Source organism: Haplochromis burtoni, unplaced genomic scaffold (genome assembly GCF_018398535.1).
Source record: "Haplochromis burtoni strain Fernald_Lab_line unplaced genomic scaffold, NCSU_Asbu1 Contig_91, whole genome shotgun sequence".
NCBI lineage: Eukaryota > Metazoa > Chordata > Actinopteri > Cichliformes > Cichlidae > Haplochromis > Haplochromis burtoni.
The window spans coordinates 794,936-817,748 of NW_024582452.1; the positions used below are offsets into that span (position 1 = coordinate 794,936).

Genomic DNA, 22,813 nt, shown 5'->3' on the forward strand with positions numbered 1-22,813 from the left:
TGTGTGTGTGTGTGTGTGTGTGTGTGTGTGTGTGTGTGTGTGTGTGTGTGTGTGTGTGTGGCGGCAGGGGGTAGGGTGGAGCAGGAGGAGGGATGCGCGGATAGGAAAAGACGCACCGCTCGTCTATTGGACCAGAAACAGAGTGGGCGCATGTAACCGCCTGTCCAAGCCTGGAGACTTTGCCTTTTTTTTCCAGGGACGGGAGACAAGAGGGTCCAAGACAAGTACACATCTAAAAGCGGTATATGTGAGGCAACCGGGGGCTGCGAGTCAAGCCATGGACGCGCTGTTGGCGTTATTATAGGCTGTCGGTGACCACAGAGCGTAAAGTTTCCGCTACTGTCGTGTTGTGTTTTTTGTTTTTTCCTTTGTGTTGCGTTTTTTTTTCTTTATCTTCAAACCGCATGAGTTCACCGCTGTTTTTAGGTCAGCTGGTCGGGGTTCCGTTAGAGATAATGCACCCCACCATGGAAAAAGACACAACTTACACCAAGATTTTCGTCGGCGGGCTTCCTTATCACACCAACGACGCTTCACTTCGGAAATATTTCGAGACTTTCGGGGACATCGACGAGGCAGTGGTGATCACGGACAAACAGACGGGAAAATCCAGAGGATACGGCTTTGTGAGTCAATCTAAGTTCATCTGCCTTTTCTCTGCTAGAATCAGAGAGCAACTCAACGCATGTAGAGTGAATAAACAAAGCAAAAAAGAGCGTTTAATTAAGGTTTTATCAGCAACTTCCAATCTAATTAAACGGAGGGCGCTTAAAGCACAGTAGCCCACGTCTGTTGTAGCTGCTAATCAGTTTAAAGTGACTTTATCTTAATAGTTAATTACATTATTCTTATGTTTTTCATCGGAACCTTTTTTTAATGTGTGTGTCTCGGGCTTGCACGCTGCAGACACTGCCACTTTGTTCAAGCAGGAGCCATGTGCAGCGTGTCTGGTGGTGACAGTCACATGCCAGAAGCATGAGAACCAGGTTATAACTTATAAGTGTGTCATCAATTATCTCCACTCTCCCCAAGTACAAATGGAAGCTCGAACAGACACAAAACAAGGACACACACACCCACACAGATACACTTGAGTTGGTAATAAGCTGCTGCAGCTGTGGGCAGATGTCTGTGTCGTCTGTGTGTTTGTGTGTGAGAGTGTGTGTGTGTGTGTAGGGTGGGGAAACGGGGGTCCCTGGACTCGGAGGTGTGACATGTCAGTTGGCTCTGCAAGATAAGGCTGCAGCAGTTTCATGTTGACTTCCTCCCTCACAGCCCTTCCCCCCTCTGCCAGGTTGGGTTTTGGTTGTTTGTCTGAGTGACTTTGAGTTAATGTGTATTGAACTTCAGATTATCTCTACCTACTGCACAGCCAATGAGCTGATCAGCTGAAGCAGCCATGTGTTGAGCTCCCCCCCTCCCTTTTTTGAGAGTTGGGTAGCAGCGTGCTCATTTCATCCCTGACGTCTCTTTAGAGGTCTTAATTCTTGAACCACAGCGATCTAAAAACCATTCACTGCTTTATGTTTGCATAAAAGTCCAGAGTCTGATGCTGTAAAATGAAAGCAAGCATAGCTGTTTTACTTTCACTGTTCCACTTACTGGCAGTGGAGCCTGCAGCTGTGGTTCTGCATTGTGGTGTAACTGCACTCTGTGTGTGTGTGTTAACCTGTATCACCCCTTCCCAGTTTCTTTCTGCCCACTCCTCAACTCAGTCCCTCAAGGTAGATTCTAGCATTTCATCCTTGGCAGGCCAGGGTGAAGGAAAAAAAGTCTGCCTCCTACACTTCAACCCACACCAACACAGCTGAAGCTCCACTGGCAGCTTTAAAACACACTCATTTCTCCTTTCATGTAGTGGAGTCAGTGTCCTGTCCTGCAAAAAAAGGAAGAAAAAAGATTAAGGAGACGAGGACAGAAGCATCCTCAGGGTCACCCCTCTGTGTTGCTTCATCCGAGTGCTCATGCTGGCATCCAGACTGTAGAGAAGCTTTCATGCGTTGCAGTTTTGTCGGTTTAAGAGATTACATGAGTGGTATTAATGTGCAATGCTGTGACGCTGTCTACAGGTGACCATGGTGGACAGGGGGGCGGCAGAGCGTGCGTGCAAAGATGCAAACCCCATCATCGACGGCAGGAAGGCCAATGTGAACCTGGCGTACCTGGGGGCGAAACCTCGCAGCTCACAGTCAAGTAAGCATCGTTAATCTGCGTCTATTTTCTTTCTTCAAGAACTCATCAAACAAGAGGTAGCACCGAGCTTCTTTTTAATCAAATGCTATTTGAAGGTTTGAAAAGGTGAGCTTTAAGTGAGTGGTTTTGGTGGTTTGGTGAGTATTTAGAGCAGTGGTTCCCACAACTGGTGCATGCAACCACCGGCAGGGGAAGGACAACCAATAAAAAACGTGAAGTGAAACTCATTTGAATAAGTGTGTTTTTTAACATTTTTTTAAAAAACAAAAAACTAATTTGCTGATGCCAGTGTGAAATTCAAATTCGATACTTTTTTATTGGTAAAGATTGATAAAAATTGTGGAGGTTAGACGTGACTTTCTTGACGTTTCAAGTTGGGAATGGCACAAAAAGTTTTAAAAAATGCTTATTTAGAGCAGGGGTCCTGCAACCACGAGAAACAAAAATCTTAGTTGATTTAAATTTGGCTCTTATTGTGCACCTCTGGATGACTTTGAGTGCTGCTGCTTAAAAAAGTAGAAAATATTGCTTTGTGGAAGTGCAGTTTGGACCACTTGTATTTGCGCATCTGAGATTCACTACTGGCTTAAAAACTTCTTGAATGTTTTTAAGGATTTATGACACCAAATAAGGTATATGAGGTTTCCACAGTGCACTATCACTAGGCTTATTTAAAAAATATAATTTAGTAATTTGAGGACAGTATGGTCGCGTGTAGGTGAAGACCATCACCTCATAGCAACCAGCCTGCTGAGGCCTGCATGATCTCTCTGTTCTCCAGCATCCTCCCACAGTACGAAGATATGCATGTTGGGTTAATTGGTGATTCACCGTAGGCGTGAATGGTTGTCTGTCACCCTGTGGTGGCTCTGTGACAGACTGGCGACCTGTCTCGGATGTACCCTCTCCTTCAGCCTTTGACCTTGAATTGGATAAGTAGAAAAAAGGGATATAATGTAGCAAATTGACAGGCGGTGGCTTCTAAAGACTTCAATGTGGAAGAGATAACATGTTTGAGATTTACAGTATAGTAAGCCACAACAAATACTTAGTTTTCTAGATTATATGGGGGTGGGGGCAGAATTAGTCAGTGACAGTAGCACAGGGGAACCTTTCTGAAGCCCATGTAAGTGGCTGACGGTGTTTCATATGCAGTCTCTGCTCTTTTTAGTTTTTTTTCTCAGAGACAAACGTTCCCCCATATCCATTCTGTTACTTTCAGGAATCTTTCTCTAGGAATTTGCCAACATTCGTAAGTCCTTATACCAACGCTGTGGTTATTAATTCTCATACTGAGATGATGATTGTTATTCTCTCAGTGAATAAAAAATTTCAAAAATTGGAGAAAAAAGTAGCCAGAAATCTACAGGAGGCGTCTACAATGCTGAACAGGCCAATCACAGTAGCTGCGGGCTGATTCAACACGACATGTAGTTATGTTACTCGGGAGGTGCGCGTCAGGCTACGTTGGAGGTTTTGGTTACGTCGTAGGTTACGACTTAGATTTCCCGCTGAAGCATAAATTGGGCATCACTTCAAGAGCAGACACTGTTTATCAGTCGAAGCCTTGAGTGCCAGCTGAAGACAAGCAGCTGGCACTCAATGCTTGGGTACCAGGTGCCAGCTGAATAAATTCATTCACAAGCCACCGTTCTGTGGATGTTGACGAACACGGACGTTACTGAAAGAATAATGTGAATATGATAGATCATGAAGGTGAATATCGCAGCCTGTGATAGTCTGCACGGAAGGCTTGGAATAACACTTATTTGCATGAAGACCCTGGTTATGATCACATGTCCAGGGTACGTGTTGGCAGATCGGGAAACTGCATGTTATAAACATGTTATTCAGGTTTTACCTCATTCTGTCACAGCTTGTAGTTAGCAACTACATTAAAATAAAAAAACATAATAGGGAAGTATAAAGGAAGCAGAATATTGTAAGCCTTAAAGTGTACTGTTACTTTTAGTTTCCTTTACTGAGAAACTGAATCCAGCACACTGTTTGTCGTGTGAAATGTAAAAAAGCTGCAGGTAGACAATCAAAAATCTGGATACTGTTGAAATATGAAGTCTTCTTGTGTCCCATGTAAACAGCACATTCTGAATAGGATCAGACTGATTTACAGTAAGTGTACTTCTAACCAGCTAAAGGCCTTCTACGTTGTTGAAGGAACAAAGGCAGCAAATGCTCTCAAGCAGGCTTCAAATCTCTACATATTTACATTTTACTGAAAGGGATGTTGACCCAGAGCTTTGTGGAGGACAAGAGAAATCACAAAAAATATAAATATATGCTTAAATGTGACATTAGTTGGATAAATCATGGACGACCACTGGCATGCTCGTCGCCCCAGCCAGCTGCTTATTCCCACCATACATTCGCTCCTTGTGTGCTTGAGTTTACGCACAAGCTTTTGCGCTGCTGGGCTTTTTCAGAGATAACCACCACCGCACATGTTTTGTGCTTCCCCTTCAACATCTGGGTGCACACCAGACCTTGACAGCAGCTCTCCCTCACTACTCCGTTTAAAGCGTGCTGGCTGAAATGCCATAGAGTGTAGGTGTGATTGACAAACAGCGGTGCCAACAACAACTGACTGTGTGTCCTTATTTCTGGGCGAGGGCTGCGACGCAACTCCCCAAGCATGCAGCTGATGGGAGATGGCAGCGCTTGGTATTTTGTTATTGTGTGCGAGAGTAGCGAGAGAATAGGAGAGCGGGGAGAAGGCGAAAAAGAGCAAGAAGGGGACGGGACTGTTAAGAGCAACAAATAACAGTGTGCCTGTCTCCTCTTTGTCCTGGCGAAGGAGGAGGGCTGATGAAGTCATGTCAGTACAGTAAAAACGAGGAATGGGAAGGAATAAATAGCTGCAGGAATGTAAAGATGAAGTCAGAGGAGGTGCAGAGAGGAGGAGGAGGAGGATACATTTCTCCTTTCTTACTCAGTCTCAGCTGATTCCCGATGAAGTCTGGAGGCAGGGAGGTCACAGATGTTTGTGAGCAATAGAGTGCATCATTATTTGTATGAGTGTGTATGCTGGGGGAATAACAGTCGGTCTGTGATACTCCCGTATACATGCTAACCTCTGAGAGAGAAAAAAACAGACAGAGAGGGAGAGAGCAGCTCTGTCCTTGTCTGCCCGTCTCTTCTGTTGTCTGTATAGCCAGTAGCTAAAATATCCCGCCTTACCGCTGCCTCTCTCTTTGTCTTTGTCTCTGTCTGCAGGTCTTTCTGTTGGAGTTCAGCAAGTCCATCCTACGTGGGCTCAGAGGCAGTATGGGTAAGACGGGGAAGAATCAATACCACTGTTTCCAACACTCTCTCTCTCACTCTCTCTTACCTGCCTCCTCCTCCTCCTCAACACAATACATTTCACTCCTCCGCCCTTGACATTTGTGAGCACTCGCTCCTTTTCTGCACTTGGGTCTCGGTAGTCGCTGGCACTCTGCAGCGCCTCAAGAATGTATTCGACCCTGTGCCCGTTTCTATATCGGTGCACTGGCTTTTGATGTCTTCTGTTGTCTCTCTCTCTCTTTCTGGTCCATTAAACCCATGAGAAGCTCAATTCCGAATTTCACTCATGCATGAGTTGGGCTTCACTGAGGCAACAAGCTTTTTAGTCAAACTTCCCCCATCCCTTCTTTTTCTCCCACTTCCACACACACACACACACGCTTCCTCACATTTGTGCACACAGAGGTCTCATTGCATCACCGTAGTGCCACTCATGAGTCACTGTGTAGTTGTGTAATAGAAAGTGGTGTTTTTAACACCCTTTAAAAACCCTGAACATGATCCCAACTGGCTGCAAGATAGAGACTGTGGCAGGAAACCGGAAAAACAAGTCTATAAACATGCAGGTGCTAACATGTTTACTGTGCTCACTGCAGTTAGCTGTGTATATGGATACCCATAACAATCAATAAAAGTTTAATCTTGGTTGTTATGCTGACCCTCGATGTAGGAGAAAGGCAAGTGTCTGTCATCACTACATATAGCAACACCAGTGCCTTCTAGTTAATGGAGGCAGAGATATTTTATGTGTTGTTATGTTGTTTGGTGTCTATTTAATACAGCAAGCTTGTAGGCAGCAGCATTTATTACTGCAAACAACATGAAGGGCAGTTTGCATCCCTTTTTTCCACCGTGATTCTGACGCTGATGACAGACTGCCTTTATTTGAAGTGTGAATTTATTGCCACAAGGTGACAAGACAGCAGCATTATAGCGCAATAGTAGTGACACAATAAAATATCCAGTGACACAGCGCGAGTCAAATGTAAGCACAAATGTAGCCTAGGCAGTGTTTTCCCTGAAGTTTTAAGTGTAACACAACTGCTCAACACTATTTGGTCTTCCTGTCATATGGAGTGAAGCTAGCAAGCGCTCCAGCGATGCTCGGTTGAGTTGTTTACTTTTGGCTTGCACAACACAAACCGCTAACATGTCCTCATAACCCTAGCCCTTCATAATCTGGTTTTATTTAATGGTTTATGTTTGCCTCAAATGTTGAAACAAGTTTGCTGTTTCCACTTCCACCTTCCACTTCCAAAAATTTAGGTAGCTCCCTTTTTAAGCACTGCTGCTCTCCCTCTCAGACATGTCTGGGCTTTGCTTTTGTGCGTGTTAGGGATGTTTAATCTATGGCATTGCTATACCATTGGTATCATGAGATGACACTTTTTATGCTGAAACATTGTGCTGGAATTATTGTGGATGGTACGCTGTGGCACAACCCTAGATAACATGCAACAGTTAGCGCAACTACCATAATCAAACGCTGCAAACATTATTACAGAACTTTCCATGTTTGACAAGATTACTCTCTCAAAATTCACACATCTTGCAAATAATGATTAAATGATGCCACTACAATTGTGTCCATTTAGGTATTTGCCTACTGAAAGAGTTTTTAACCAACACAAACATGCTACCCCAGGACAGGAATAGGAGAAGCGTTAAAAAGATGAGGGAAATACAGTATGATAAGTACAGCCAGCAGCTGCACTAAACACTTTTAAGTATTTTTAACACTCGGTTTCACTTTAATTTCCCTTTAAGTAGTTTATAATCTGTGTGGATGTTTGCACACTGATGCTTCAGCCCTGCACCTGATCAGAGGTGTTGTTTCTTATGAAATATTGTACACTTTCACTAAGTCAGGAAAAAGGCCTGTTTTGCAACTGGTTTCCAACGTCACGGTGTATGTCAATATCTCATGTATCAGAGTACAAAGGATTTAATGCCAAATTACTAAAGAGATGAATGGCAACAGATGCATCGTGCTGGTGAGCTGGTGCTGGTTTCTTGGGAAGAATCAAACCTTTCTGGGTTTGTGTAATTCACGGGTGACAGACGTTCTCATTCAGTGTCCCAGAGTTTCAGTGTGAACAAGAAAGAAAATCTTAATGGCTCAGTTCCTGAGTAAAACACGGGGGGTGACTCATATCATAGACTGCTGCAGACAGTAGAGAGACGGTGCAGGTTGAACCCAGCTGATGTGTTGTTGTTGATGACTGGATGGATGACTCTTCTTCTTCTGTCAACACCTACTTAGTCTTGACTCAGATGTTTGGTGTATCGCCGGTGAGGAGGTGATCTTAGGAGAAGATGTTACCAACTGTCACAGTTGTTGATTTTGTTTTGTGTGTCTGGCGCTGCTATTGACTTTTTGAGCTTCATTTCAAAATCAAATAGCTGCTATTTTGGTCTTTGGCTGTCACAAATCTGAAGTTTTAGCGATGGGATCTTCTATATTTTAGAGGTATTTTAAGGAATTTACAGGATGTAGCGTTTTGGAAATGATCTCTTCGCTCTGATTTTCTGAAGGCTGACAAGTTCCGATCCTGCGGCTACAGAAAAGTCCATTAAAAACCTCAACTGTTCTGAGTGCTATTAATATTGCAGTCCTCAATTTCTGAATGAGTGATGAGGGAATTGAGGCTGACCCAGATGAGTCTATGAATGAGTGATGAGGGGTTGATAGAAAGTCTCCCAGAGTGCGAGAGGAGATTTGACGCAGAGGGAGTCTTTTGTTAATCTGTGCTTGCAGGAAGAGTCACAGTTTGACACCTCAGACTGAAGAAAAACAGCTGAAAACATCACCTGGCACAGCCCAAAGGCAAACACAAACCACAGGTGGCACTTTGTTTGTTAGGGTTAAAACACCTCCAAATTCAGGCAGTGTGTAATGCGTGTGTGTTTTGCAGGTAGCGGTTTAATTTGCTGAGAAACTATTGGGACATCTGTGAAGAAAATAAATGAGACATATGAGGTGAAGCAAGAACACTTTCTGTTTTCTGTCAGTATGAACTGAAACATTGGATTAAAAAGCACATTTGTTTGGTCTGTTAACAAAATCCACCAACAGGTAATTTTAAACCTAATTATCGAATTATACTTTTTATTTCACACTGTGGTGTAAAATACTAAAACACAGTCAAGGTAAAGTCATCTTACATATCAGGACATAAAACATCATCTGGCCCTTGGCATCTCTTAAAATTAGGTAAGTGCAGCCTGTGAAGAACAACAACATGTCATACTAGATTGTGTCATTATTTATTCAACACAAACTAAACCAAAAATGCAGAAGCAGTGTGTGAAAAACAAACAAAGCACTCCATGATTAAATAGATAGAGCCACCTTTATCAGCAATAACTGTCTGTTGCATCACTTTATGGAGGTTTGCAGACTTTGACTGGGCTCTTCTAGAGTTTTTGGTGTATTTGGGATCATTTTCCTGTCGCCATCACACAGACCACTGTTTAGTTGTTGAACAGATGCCCTCACGTTTGACTCTAGAATACCATACAAGAGTTCATGGTCAACTGAAAGGTGGCTGAAATGTTCACAAGTCCTGTGGCTGCATAACAAGCCAAGATCCCCCCCCCCCCCCGTCTCTAAATGTGACAGTGTGCATCATGGCATCTTTGGTCTCGTCTGTTCAAATGACATTGTTCCTCTTGTGTTGTTTTCCGATTCAACTTTGAAAACCTAAGCTGTGTTGCCAGATTCTATATAGAGAAAATGGACTTTCGCCAGGCATGACTGAGGCATGTAGAGTCTGAGATGTAACTCTTAGTTTTTTTGCAGTTTCTCTGAGCATTTCACAGTTGGATTTGTTGTTACGTTCACTCCTGGGAAGATTATTGGCACATTATGTTAACACACATCTGAATGCTCCAGACCAGCAAATTGCCTAAACCTTTGCTTTAATAGAGATGGCGAATTTGCTGGAATGTCCAGACCCTGGAAAACTGGCAGCAGCCTTGAATGTTTGCCACTTGTGAATAATCTTTTCCGCTGTAGAATGATGGACTTTTAGAGGGCAGCAACAACTGCTTCTTTAAGATCACTGATGATGCCTTTACTCCTTGGCATTGTGTTAACGCACATCTGAACACTCCAGACTGTCAAATTGTTAAGCCGCTCTTACGTCCGTCTTGTAATTGCTATGAAACCAGTAAGGGTGTACTTAGTTTTTCACATTATGTCATATAATAGCAGTTTAATATTTAATATTTTACAGTTAATCTTAGATTGTATTTACTAATTTTAAGACCTGCTATGAGGCGCTTATATTTTATAGTTTTTTTCTATTTAAAGCATTAGATTTGAATGAGGGTATACTCAAACCGACGACCGGATGATACTCCAGCTTCCCAAACATCAGATCAATGAAAACTACTGAGTGGGCTTTTATTTTGAAGAGTTGCTATTAAAAAAAAAAAAGAGCAAATTGTCACAATTGAGAACTGAAACTAGCAAATGCTGGGCTGTTTTTGTGTCATAGCTGACAAAGATGACTAATTTCTGACTAATATTGTTGGTTTGGTTTAAGATATCTCAGCCTGTTCTGCTTTGATTTCAACCACGCAGGTTTTTTTAATCTCATGTGTGCAACAACTGTGTGCATGTCAGTGCTGAAAGAAAGTGAAACAAATACATTCGTTTTGAGCATTCCCCTCTGTTTTTTCCTCTCCAACACTGCCTACTTCGAAGCCATATTACCATCAGTTCATGATGTGTCTTGTAAACAAAGTTGAGTTTCATTGTTCGAGGGTGTGTTTAGGGAAAAATCTGTTGCAAAAGAAGAAGCAATACCAGTGTCTGCCACAGCGTTAACCTCAGGAGGTCTCAGTGCACCACAGCTGCAGGTTACTGCCTTTTTCTCAACAGGAAACTGTCTATTTTTGAATTACTGCTATTACCGCTAACGTCGATTTTTATCTCTTTGGTGCAGATAAGAAATCAAATCTGCTGTTTGAGGAGGGCGTTCTGATGAATGTAGGATACCACTGCTACTGTTCTGAATCCACCACATCGAAACAAGCAGACAGAAGGAGACTTGAGCTAATATTGACTCTTTAAACAAATGTGAGAGAAGTTGTTTAATCTGGAGGGCAGATTTGACAGAAATTACATGTTTAAACTGGGGATAAATAAACCTTGCAGCCTGAGTAATGTCTAGATTTTTCAGTTTCTTACGTGCAAAGGGCACATCTGTCCCAGCTCAGATCTCTGTGCTCCGAGGCTCGATGTGTCTGTGACATGATCAGTATGACTGCAGTCAGTTTCAAACATTTCTTGGCTGCATGAAGGACTTTTATTTTAGGCTCAACTAAAAGAAATAGTCCAAAGTTTAAACAGGGTCATGCTGTTGAGAAAGAACAGTAGCTTTTCCAGTCTTTAATCACAAGATAGTTGGGCATTCACCATTTTTCACTTTAACTGAGGGTGTCTTTTCTCTCTGATTATAAATCTAAGACTTGTTTTCCCTAACTAATGATCTTCATATTTAAATTTATTGAACTGATTGGGATCTTTTTTGTGTGTGTAAGATGTTGCCGTTGTCACAGTTTCTTTTTTTATTCTGCATTTTTGCATTTGTGTATGCAAATATACACTTTGTTAGTTCCACCCATTCAACTAGTTGATAATCAGCCAATCATATGGCAGCGAATCGGTGCATTGAGGCAAGTAGACATGGACAAGACAAGCTGCTTGAAGTTCAAACATCGGATCAAAATGAGAAAAAAACAAAGGTTATTTAAGTGACTTTGAACGTGGCATATTGGTTGGTGTCAGACAGGCTGCTCTGAGTATTTCAGAAACTGCTGATCTGCTGGGATTTTACCACACAAACATCTCCAGGGTTTACAGAGAATGGTCCAAAAAAAGATAAAATATATCCAGTGAGCACCAGTTCTCTGGGTGAAAATGTCTTGTTGATGAAAGAGGTCAGAGGAGAATGGCCAGACAGCTTCAAGCTGATGGGAAGGCAGGAGAGAATCTTTAAATGCATATCACCAGGTCAGCTAGCTCATCAGCTAAGAACTGGAAACTGAGACCACAATTCACCAAAATTGGACAATAGAAGATTTTCAAATGTTTTGCGCTCATGCTTGTGCAACAGACAAATCTGCTCCAACTTTGATTGTAATTGTGATAAAATGTAGTTTATAATTTATTTTTGACTGCACTTTCATTAGAATTTGAAAAAAATGGTGAATTATTGTGATTTATTAAAACAAATAACCAGTGAGTCAAGGAGGCTTCAGTGATAAGAAATTATGCATATTCCTTTAGCAGAAAGGTTATTCTTATCATTTTAAGTGGTAAGTGGGGGTTTGTCAACAAAGTCCACCTATAAGCACTTTTAAATGTCACTAATTAAAAATTCTGTAAAAGCAAAAACAAGGATCTATGTGCCAGAATGACAGCTCCATTCCAGTGATAAAAACCTACCAGGTGTGTTTCAAATCAGACTATTTCTTGGCTCAGAGCAGTAACTTAAACAAGTTCTAGCATGATAATTACGAGCTTTAGAGGAGCTAGTGGGTGAATTTTAAAGTTAATCAGCGGCTGGCCGTCATTTCATATTTAAGGGACAGATATGAAATTCTTCTCATCTAACTCAGTGCGAGAAAAGCAAACAAACATGTTTTTCCCAAACGTCAAACTACTAGACATAAGATTCGTCTAAATATATCCCCATGCCTTTTGCTGCCCCCTGTTCCCACTTCACCATCATCACTGTGGGGCTCCCAGTGGGCTTTCTTCCTTTGTCTGCTCACACAAACTCACACAGTAAACAGCAAATATCAAAAATAAACTCAAACAAAGCGCCACTCGCTGTCTGCTGCTTTGGCATATTTGCTTTAAGTTTTTAGAGGACAGAGGACAGACTGATGCCAAATGTGGCTTTGAGGTACAGCTGAGTTAGGGTGGAGGGCTGTGGGGGAGCATGTTCTCATATGAGGGAGGAGGGCAGGCGTCTGTCGCCCATAGCCGCCTGCTGTCTGCCTTCAGCACCCAGAAGCTGCAGCAACATCGATGCGGTTGCTTAGCAGAAGTGAGATTCTTTCTTTTTCTGCTCTTTAATTTCTTTTAAGTGAAAATAAAGGAGGGTGAGGGAGATGGATGTGCGGTGAGTCTATTTAAGGTGGAGGCGTGGGGGAAGGGAGGGGGGACTTCCTGTTGAAGCAGTGGAACAGAGCAGTAGAGGATGGGAGGAGGGGGTGATAGACATAAAGCACACCTGTGGGTGGATGAAGTTGTGGCTGGGTTCAGTGAAGCTTCAGGGTCGTGTGATGTGCGTTTATTATAAAACGCTCCTCAATGAAACATCAGGAAATCAGTGAACGGCCTCAGCGGGCGCCGACGTGTCGACTTGTTTAATATGTTCACATCCGTAACTCCGTATCTCTCCCTGTCTGATTTTCTTTTCCCATTCTTCCTCTTGTCTTCTTCCCCCTTTAAATAATCCTTCTTTCTCTTTCCTCTCAGTCTGCAGTCATCACTCTTTCTCTGAAGGGGGGTTTAGGTAGACAGCGAACCCTCAGGTGGATATATTTCTTACCCAGGGACCCAATTAGGAGCGACACCTCTGTTGGATGAAAAGCCTCATTTAACAAAAAATGTAAAGAGATGGTGTTGCAAGCTTTTCAGAGCACACAGAGCACAGTCGTCTGTTAAAAGATGACACATTTTGATCTCTGATTGCATCTTTTTCCACTTCTTCCACATCGGGTTATGTTTTGTTTTGTTTTTTCTGATGTGCATTTAAGTACTAAAGTCATCTTCCCATCCTCTGTCTCCCACTGATGCCTTGATGCTGACAAATAAAGTGCATAAAATATAGATCGAGGCCAGTTTTTAATGAGCAGTGACTTCGTATTTCAGGCTAAATCAACACTTCTGTGTTCCTGCAGGCGCCTCACAGCAAAGACCTGCCAACCTGCCAGAAATGTGACAAGAGAAAGGCATGTCTCGTGTTTGCATCATGTAAAGTAATCCTATGACTGCTCAGAGCTGCAGCTGCCACCGTCAGACAATTAACTGATTAGTCATCCACTGATATTGATTCATTGTAAATTACTTCCACTTAGTTGTGAGGATTTGCTGCTTCTCTTTGGTTTACATAGGGGTAAACTGAACATGCAAACAATTTAAAACAAACCACTGTGAAGACTTTAATGGGGATTGTACTCACCCAGAAGGTTATTCTAGGAAATTGAGGAAAATAACTATTGGTTTAAGTCTTAATCAGAGCAGAAAAAGCAGAAAAATAGCAAACGTTGTTCTCAGTGAAGTTCCCAATTATGCTTGTGAAGCTCCAGCTGCTATAAACAACTATTTAAAATATTCAAAATACGCTCACTTCATTAGGTATACCCATTTAAATGCTCATTAACGCAAATATCTAATCAGCCAATCATGTGCTCAGTGCATTTAGCCATGCGGCTATGAAGAGACGACATGCTCAAGTTCAATCTGAGCATCAGAATGACAAAGGTTGTTGGCGACAGACAGGATGGTCTGAGTATTTCACAAACTGCTGATCTGCAGGTATTTTCCTACACAAACATCTTTAGGTTTTTCTGAAAAAGAGAAAATATCCAGTGAGCGGCAGTTCTCCAGCTAAAAAATCCCTTGTTGATGCTAGATGTCAGAGGAAAATGGCCACATCTCTGAACAGTAACTCAAATAAACAAGCAGTGTAACCAAAGTGTGCACAAGACCATCTCTTGAGTGAACTGCACATGAAGCTGCAGAAGACCATACCATGTGCCGCTCCTGTCAGCTAGAATGGAAAAAATGCTTCCTGGTCTGATGAATCTCAGTTTCTGCTGTCACATTCAGAAGGTAGAGTCATGGATCCATGCTGCCTTGTATCAACGGTTCAGGCTGCTGCTGCTGGGGATTTTTTCTCGGCACACATCGGGCACATAAAAGCTTTACTTCCACAGCCTACCTGAATATGATTGTCAGCAGTTGCTTAAGTGTGTCTCCACAGTTCATTTTAGCTCTGTGTCAACATTAGAGAGCAACCACAAATGGTCTGTACTCTCTCATTTATCAACATGATGAATGTCAATCACTTTATGTGCACACATCTGCAGACACTGGCCTGAGGAAGCAATAATAGGGACTACACATAACTTAACAGCGAGCAGTTTCATTCATAACAGGTTTTCTCAGTATTACACTGAGAACCAGCTACATGTATCAACACAGAGTAATCTATAAAGGAAAAGTTATAAACATGTATTTTGAGTTAAATATCTTTGATATCTGCTTTATAACCCTTACAAATGGGTACATTCACATTAAAATTCTGAACAATTCATTGGATGTGTGTTTGAAGTAAAATTTTTACATCATTTTGACAGTTCTGAACATTTTCTTTTCTTTATGGATGAATTTGGGCTTACTTTGAAAGAAGCCATGGCTTGAAGGCAAAAAAAAACTGATGTAACATCCTTTGAAATCTTGAAATCAAAAGCAAATGGGGACCTGAAAGCTCCTTATTTACTTGATGATTATATTTTATGTCATTAGGAAGCTGACAAATAACTTCAAATGAAAGCTTTAAACCTGGAAAAAGTTAAAGCCGTTAAAGTATATAAATGCAGGTCCGGAACAGGATATTTTGAATGTTTTTTTTATTCGTGCAACAAGTGAACGTCAGATGGAAGTGAGATGGCGTTCATTAGACTGACATGTGCAGGATTAAAACTCAGGCGTGAGATGGGTTGAAGTCAGGAGACGTTTCCTTTTTTTGACATTTTCTTCTCCGTGTCAGCCTTATTTGAATGAATCAGATTTAAATGTCTTGCTTGCTTGCTGACATGTGAGCTGAGTGTCCGGCGCTGATGTTGGCCTTTCTATCACTCACCCCCCCTCGAGCTGCGTGTGTGTTTATCGACAGAGGACGGAGGGTCATGCGTGTGTCTCTCCATGAGTGTGTGTTTGTGTCTTTGACTGACTCACTCTCCTCACTTCTCTCATCTGTACTATTATAAGCGAGGCTGTCCTAAGGCATGAGGGATATGATGGCTGATCCTTCACCTCTCAGCATCGCTCGTTCCTCGTCTAAGGAGTCCCGACCTTGAACCTCAGCAACAACAAAAAAACCCTCAAAAAACAAATAAACCCCTTTATGGATGTTTGGGTTTTTATTCTCTTTGGTCAGTGCATCCTCTCTCTTTCATGGCGCTGCCTGGTTTTGAGAAAGGACAGCGAGGGGGAGTGCAGACGTGGAAGATGGCTGTGAGGGAGCGAACCCAGAGAGGGGAGGGAGAGCAGAGTCGGTGGAGGTTATTCTGCTCTCATGGGTCTGTTAGTGAGTGCACACCCATGCAGCTGCGCCAATTAGTCCTGCCATGCTTGAACCCCCCCCCCCTCCCTCCACGACACACACACTCTTCTAAGCTGCTTAACTAACTACACACAACCTGTTAAGTGTGTGCATATATTACGTTTCCTGCGTGTTCACTTCTTCGGGATGTGGCGTATTCGACTGTGTGATTCAATGTGCGCGCTGTAATTTAGAGTTTGCGTGCCTGTCTACATCCCCTTTGAGTTTGTGCGTGTTTGTGCGCATGTATAAATGTGTGTTTGACAGTGATGCGATGATGCCAGGCACGGGGAGAAGAGAGGCGAGGCACAGCTCCCACTCGTACGATGCCACTGTCACATTGGATCAGTCAGGCCGGTGCAGGCAGGCAGCGGCACACAGCCGTGGGAATGACACTGCACTTCTGCTCCGGGGGGATACGAGATGGGATAGAGAGGGGTCGAGGAGGCAGGATGCTGCCAGCTTCAGCTTTATTTTGACTTTATATGTTGTTGAAACCGTGCAGATGATGATCTTCGTCGTGCCAGCCAGAACTTCAGCAATTTTGTTGGCCCTTCCTTCCTTCCTTTTTTTTTTTAAAAATTGAGTAAAGTTTGTAAAAAGTTACCAAATCAGAATTTTGTAAGACTCAAATCAAACTTTAATGATATTTAATAAATTATAAACTCATTTTTTTCTTTTTAATTTAGTAATGAGTTTTTAATATTATAGAAGAAAAGGAATGGTTTTCAGGGGTTTTAAAGAAGCAACAGAGTAGAGGAGTCACACATTTGCAATTTATAAATACACCTGATAAGAAAATATCCCACATTTTTGTGGTTAATGTTTTAACAGTGCCTGTGTATGCATGACACCAGGAAGCAGGAATAAAAGCCAAAAGACCAACTTCAAAAACAGGCAGTGGCCTTAAACTTAAAGGCTGCCAGTGAGGACAAACAGCGAAGGCAAGGTCCAAAAACTGGCAAAAGGTCATCTGTGGGAAAGTACCAATGAACACAAGAAAAGAAAAAAACAACCCAAAACCCCACAGGAAATCTGAAAAGCCACAGGTGGAACACAGGAAGGATATACACTGAAGAGGGTGGCTGGTTAATTTGAAATACCCGTGAAAGACAGCGCAGATGAGACTAATAATAAGGGAGGGAAGGATGGAAAACTATCAAATCCAAAACCATGAAAATGGTCATGGACAGTCTCTTAGTCTCAAGAAGCAACTGAATTACAGACCTCAGAATCAGTTTCACTTATACTGCCTTTAGTGGTATTTTATTTACCCATCGTTTTTCTTTTGGTCCTTTTGTCCAGTTCAGCCGCACAACTAGTTAAATAAAAAACAAAAACAACTTTCAGAAATCATGAATCAGCAGTAGTTGAAAAAAAAAAAATCTAATTTTCTTTCTATTGCCTACACCAGCCAATCAGACTAAGCCTGCAGCTATCTAGCATTAGAGCTCTGGTGATGCGCGGGAAACAGGTTTGTGGATTTTGTTTAGCGTGACCAATCAGAGGGCACGATAAGTTAAAATAAGTTCAAAAGAAGAGTTCAATTTGATTAACGCTTAAAATGAATATATGGATGCTATATTTATACTGGCAGCTATCCTGCACATACTGGCGTGTGTCTGTGTGTTGTGTATACAGCACAGTGGCTGTGTGCAGACTCAGTGTTTGTTGTGTAATCACACCTGATCCCTGCTCGCTCTCTCTGTTTAGGGGTAAGCAGGAGCAGCGGCAGACCGCCTCTCACTGCTCCGATCACCTGCTCAGACGCAGTGACAAGGTTACTGTCAGGTTAATGACTCTGACTGCAGGCTGTAGTGTTAAACACTGTCATGTTCTGTTGTTTTTACTTAAGCAGCGTAGCATAACCTAGTTCCTTTGATATGATCGCTGTTGCTTTTGCCAGATGTAACTGAGGATGTTCAGGTTAAGTGGGCAGCCTCAGGCAAGGACATGATTGAATACAAGAGGACAGTGGAGCGCTTTTTCCTCTCATTATTGTTGTGGCTCCAAGTGCAGACAATCTCATACCATGCATCTATTGTGGCAGCGTGTGTGTGTGTGTGTGTGTGTGTGTGTGTGTGTGTGTGTGTGTGTGTGTGCGTGCACAGGCGTCAAATCCAGAAATCATATTTTGGAAGCAAAACAGATTTTTTGAAACATAAGCCAATCCCGATAAGAATAGTTTATTGCAATTTAGTGTTTCTTACCTAAATGTTTCATTAGGATCAAAGCGTCTTTTTTTTAAACCTTTTTCAGGCAGTGTGCTAATTAAACTTAAACACAAGGGAGGCGATCTATTTTAAGGGAGCAGAACTGATAATTGCTTTTTAAGGAGGAGGAGAACCTTTTGTAGGACTCAGTATTTGGGGTATAGAGAAAATGAGCATTCGCTAAAGAAACTGTGAACGTAGAGCATCTCGTATTACCATCGCTTTAAAAATCAGACCTCTCAGTGATATACAGAGTGGCAGCTCTGCACACATATTTCCCTGATGTTGCCATTGGATATTCAGACAGAAATGGATGTTGTCAGGCCTGTGTGTGTGATTTTTACGACAATCTTTTAAGTCTCAAGAGGAATTTCAGCTTCATCTTTTGTCTTTGCTAACCACTCTGCCCATACAAAACATGTACTGACCTACATTATTTTTATTGTTTTTCTCTATATCTTAATGTTTTTTTTGGTTATTTGTATGTTTGTTTGTTTGTTGCATGAAAAAAGGTTTTAAAATTGGCAGAAAAGGCCCAGAAACTATAACGTTATAGGCTAATTTGAGACATCTCCACTAACATCAAGTGCAACTTGTAGGATATACATTTAAAAAGATATAATAAATAAGACTTAATGCCAAGCAAAGCTACATGTCAGACCACACACTGACTTGCATACAAATTACATAAGTTAGCATGTGTTTGTAGTACGTGATGCTAATGTGTTTACAGTAGCAATGAAAAACATGCTGGATTATTTAATTTTTAGCATTAGCAAGGTTTAGCATTTTAGCATGCTAACATGCTAATATCAACTGATTTACAGTAGAAGCCGAAATAATTATAATTTCCAACGCAGAAACTGAGGACGATAGTTCTTAAAATGTCATTTAAGTTTCTTTTCTAGCACCTACTGTGGCGTACAGAGGAAACCCTGAGTTTCTACTGTTGGCATTGTGAATGCAAGCAGAGGGAAAGTCCTCAAAGAAAGAACGTTATTACAAGACAAATTCTGTGGAAAAACGAAATACAACCCACGATTCAATAGCTTGCATGAACACATTTAGCAGTCTCTCACATGACTGTCAAGGAATTTTGGCCCACTTTTCTTTACATCATTGGTTCAGTTCTTTGATTTTCATGGGTATTTTTTTTATCTACAGCTCACTTAATGTCCTGCCTCAGCATTTTAACCAGGCTGAGGTATGAGCTTTCACTGGGCCATTGATTCTTTTCTTTTTCAGCCATGCTGTTGTAGATTTGCCAGTGTTTGGGATCATTGTCCTGTTGTATGACCCAATTTGGATCAAGCTTTAGCTTTCAGGCAGATGATCCTACATTTGAGTCTAGAATACTTCGGTATACAGAAGAGATCGTGTTCGACTCAATGACAACGAGGTGTACAGGTGCTGTGGGTGCAAACAACCCAAACCATCACCCCCACCACCACCGTGGTGTGCTTGACAGTTGAAATGAGGTGTTGATATGAACACAGGGCAGTGCTGATATGCTGTGTTTGGTTTGCTTCAAATATGGTGGTGTGCATTATGGCCAAACATCTTCACTTTGGTCTTGTCTTTCCAAAACTCTTCTGCTTTGTTCAGAAGCAACTTTGCTGCCGTGTACTTTAGGTGGAGAAGAGGCTTTCTCTTGGCAGAGTCAGTCAAACAAATAATACTTATTCAGTCTTTATCTGATTGTGCTATCATTAACTTTAACATTTAACATGCTAACCGGTGCGTGCAGAGCCTGACTGACTGCACTGTATCGTGAATTTGATGGGACATCCACTCCTGGGAAGATTGTGGCATTTGGTTGACATACAGCTGAATGCTGCAGACTAGCAAACTACCCAAAATTCTGCTTTTTAAGAGTTTCTCACATTTATTGATGATTGATTTATTGATCAAATGCACTTAATTACAAGCACCTGGCACATACTCTCCCTCTTATCTACTATGAAAACAGTAAGGCTGCAAAATTCCATATGCCCGTGTAAACTTGCTTTTTCACATGACTCCCAAAGAGTTCCCCAAAACTCTTAAACCCCAAAAGGTGCTGTTAAACAGGTATGAGTGATCTTAACAATAAACGATAATGAAACAGTAAATAAAGACTCATCGGTTACATTTACAAATGATATGACAATTTTCCTACAGACCTATCCTTGTAACAGTTGTGCTTCAGTCAGTGTAATTTTTTAATGGTTTCAGTGATTGAGTTTAAAGAATTTACTGAAAGCTCATGAAAAATGTGTGTAACATATCATATGTTTATATATAAACACATTAAAAACGAGAAGTCCCACGTTTATTTTATTATGTGTGCTTTAGTGTTAAGCATATTAAGTGTATATTTCAGTTTTTACTATAGAACAATATGGTAATTGATTTCTTGACTAAAAAATTAATATTTATATGATAAATAATTGAAATGGTAATAGAGTTGCAATAATTACTCATTTAATTACCGTTTTGTAAAAACCAGATAATGAATTACTTAATATTTGCTAACCAAACATGTGTTTCTGTGTCCCTCCAGGCTCACTCAGCAGTACGTCTACCCCCAGACGTTCCTCCAGCCCAGCCTGCTGCTCCATTCTCACCTCAGCCCGACAGCAGCGGCTCTCACCTCCCCTTACCTAGACTACAGCCCCACCTACACGCCCTATGCCTCCACAGGACTGGAGCAGTACCCCTACACCCCATCGCCGTCACCCTCCGCTGGCTACCTCAGCTACACCTTCTCCCCCAGTACGCCAGCGCCCACTATCACAGCATCACCAACCCCTCCGGCTGCCATCCATCCTCCCCTAGCTGCACTCACTGCTGTGTCTGCTGCACCGCAGGCCTTCCTCCACTACCCTCTGCACCAGCCAGACCGCATGCAGTGAGCAGCTCTGAGCATGGCTGCAGCTGCTGACTTGATGATTCGAAACAGCGTGACTGTTGACTCGTGACATCATCAGGATGAGACTAGAAGTGGAAGAGAGTGTGATATAATCAAAAGGGCTTCTCAAGAGCACTCTAGTTCCTGTTTTTTTATTATTATTGTTGTTGTAATAGTTAAAGAAAACGTTCTATTACTATTGTCATCAGCATACACTCTGAATGTTTTTCATCAGTGGCAGCACTCAGAGACTGGAATTAGACGACTGGTAATTTTCTGGATGTTTCTCTTGCTGCTGAGTTCGGAGGCAGTCTGACTTCGGGGTAAAGACAACGAGAAAATATGTTTGACATGATGCTGTGGCTGCAGTTTTTCCAAAGGTACTGAGCTGAATGCTGGGCTCTAGCCAAGCTGGGAGTCAGTTCCTCCTTCAGAAACACAGCTCCAATTACCTCCTCTTCAAGGTTAACTTTCTGTCTATGGCCTTAGAGATCTGTCTCTGTACTTAGTTCATTTTGTCATTTTTATTAGTCTCACATGTGAAACAAACAAAATGTTTATTGTGTTCCCTTTTGTTCGTTTTCTCCACTGCTGGCAATTTGTTATGTAGTAATTACCACAGAATATGCAATATTAATGACAGAGGTGGAACATTAATAAGGTAGACAACACTGGTGTAATATTTTTGTGTAATGCTACTGCTAGATTGTCACTCTGAGATCGACTTTCTTAACACTTCAAGCATATTAGCCATCACATGAAGTTCCTGTAGCTGCTTTGTAGGCTTTCTCAACTTTTGCAGCAAAAGCATCTTCGGAGTCGGTCTTTATTCAGTTACTTAGGTGTCAATACAGATCAGGTAAATGTATTTGGATGTGGATGTCCAAAAGTGTGTGTATGTCCATGTTTGGTCTCTGTGAGTGTCAGCGAGTGAGAGACATACGGTATAATGCAGTATATGCTGGTGTCAGGTCTGAGCTTCTTTTCTAGCCTCTTGTACTGATCAGAGTTGTTTCTTTTTTTCTTTTTTTTTTCCTCGAATGCAGAAATCAGAGAGATTCTTTAGTCGTGATACTGCAGTTTCCTGGTGCCGCCGCATCATCTTAGTAGTCTTAAAACAAGCCATACATCACATCTTAAACAAATATGCAAAAATAAAATGAATATTTCTAAATGAGATGTGCTATCTTTTTCTTAAGAAGGTCAAATCTGAGTACTTCCGGACAGTACATACACCAGCAGCATGGAAAATTTACATTTCATTATGTCATTGAGCTGCTTTACACTGGTGAACTGGAAACCCGCTGAAGGCAATAGATTTTACAAATATGTTAATTGCCTTTCTTACAATGAAAAATCATCAACCTTGACCAGCCAATCACAGCCAGTAGAGCCACTAAACAACACATTATGTTTTGCTTGTTTAGCTACATTTGGCCTCAAGAAAGCCTGCCTTTTTCTCCTTCTTTGGTTCTCAGTGTTAAACTAAGCATTTACTTTATATTTACTGCACAGCACTGATGTGTTTTGTTTAATGATCCAAAAGACCAGTGGTTCTCAAACTGTGGCACACAGAGCAGAAAATATGGAATAAAATGAATATAATGTGACTTCAGTCGAGAAAGCAAAGAGGAATTTCTGACTTTTACTTCACTAAACTTTAACTTGTATGATTTGCTGTATTGTTAATGATTGATACTATTAAGGTGGTCAAGGAGGTTGTGGATCTGGTATGTTTACTCTGAAAATAACCTTTTTAAAAAGCAATGTAAGAATTACAGTAAGAGAATTATATTTTACAAGAGGTGGGTCTTGACTTGAAGGTGATCAGGAGGTAAATCCAGGATCAAGGAATATTTGGTGGC

General features: G+C 41.6%; 1 protein-coding gene across 1 annotated transcript; it reads left to right on the forward strand.

Moving 5' to 3' along the window:
• Nucleotides 1–109: 109 nt before the first annotated feature.
• On the forward strand, nt 110–22,125 carry rbm38 (RNA binding motif protein 38). Its single transcript, XM_005926172.2, has 4 exons — nt 110–626; nt 2,070–2,193; nt 5,425–5,479; nt 20,601–22,125. Exons 1-4 carry the CDS (start codon nt 405–407, stop codon nt 20,950–20,952), a joined length of 753 nt encoding a protein of 250 aa, XP_005926234.1. The 5' UTR covers nt 110–404; the 3' UTR covers nt 20,953–22,125.
• Nucleotides 22,126–22,813: the final 688 nt, after the last annotated feature.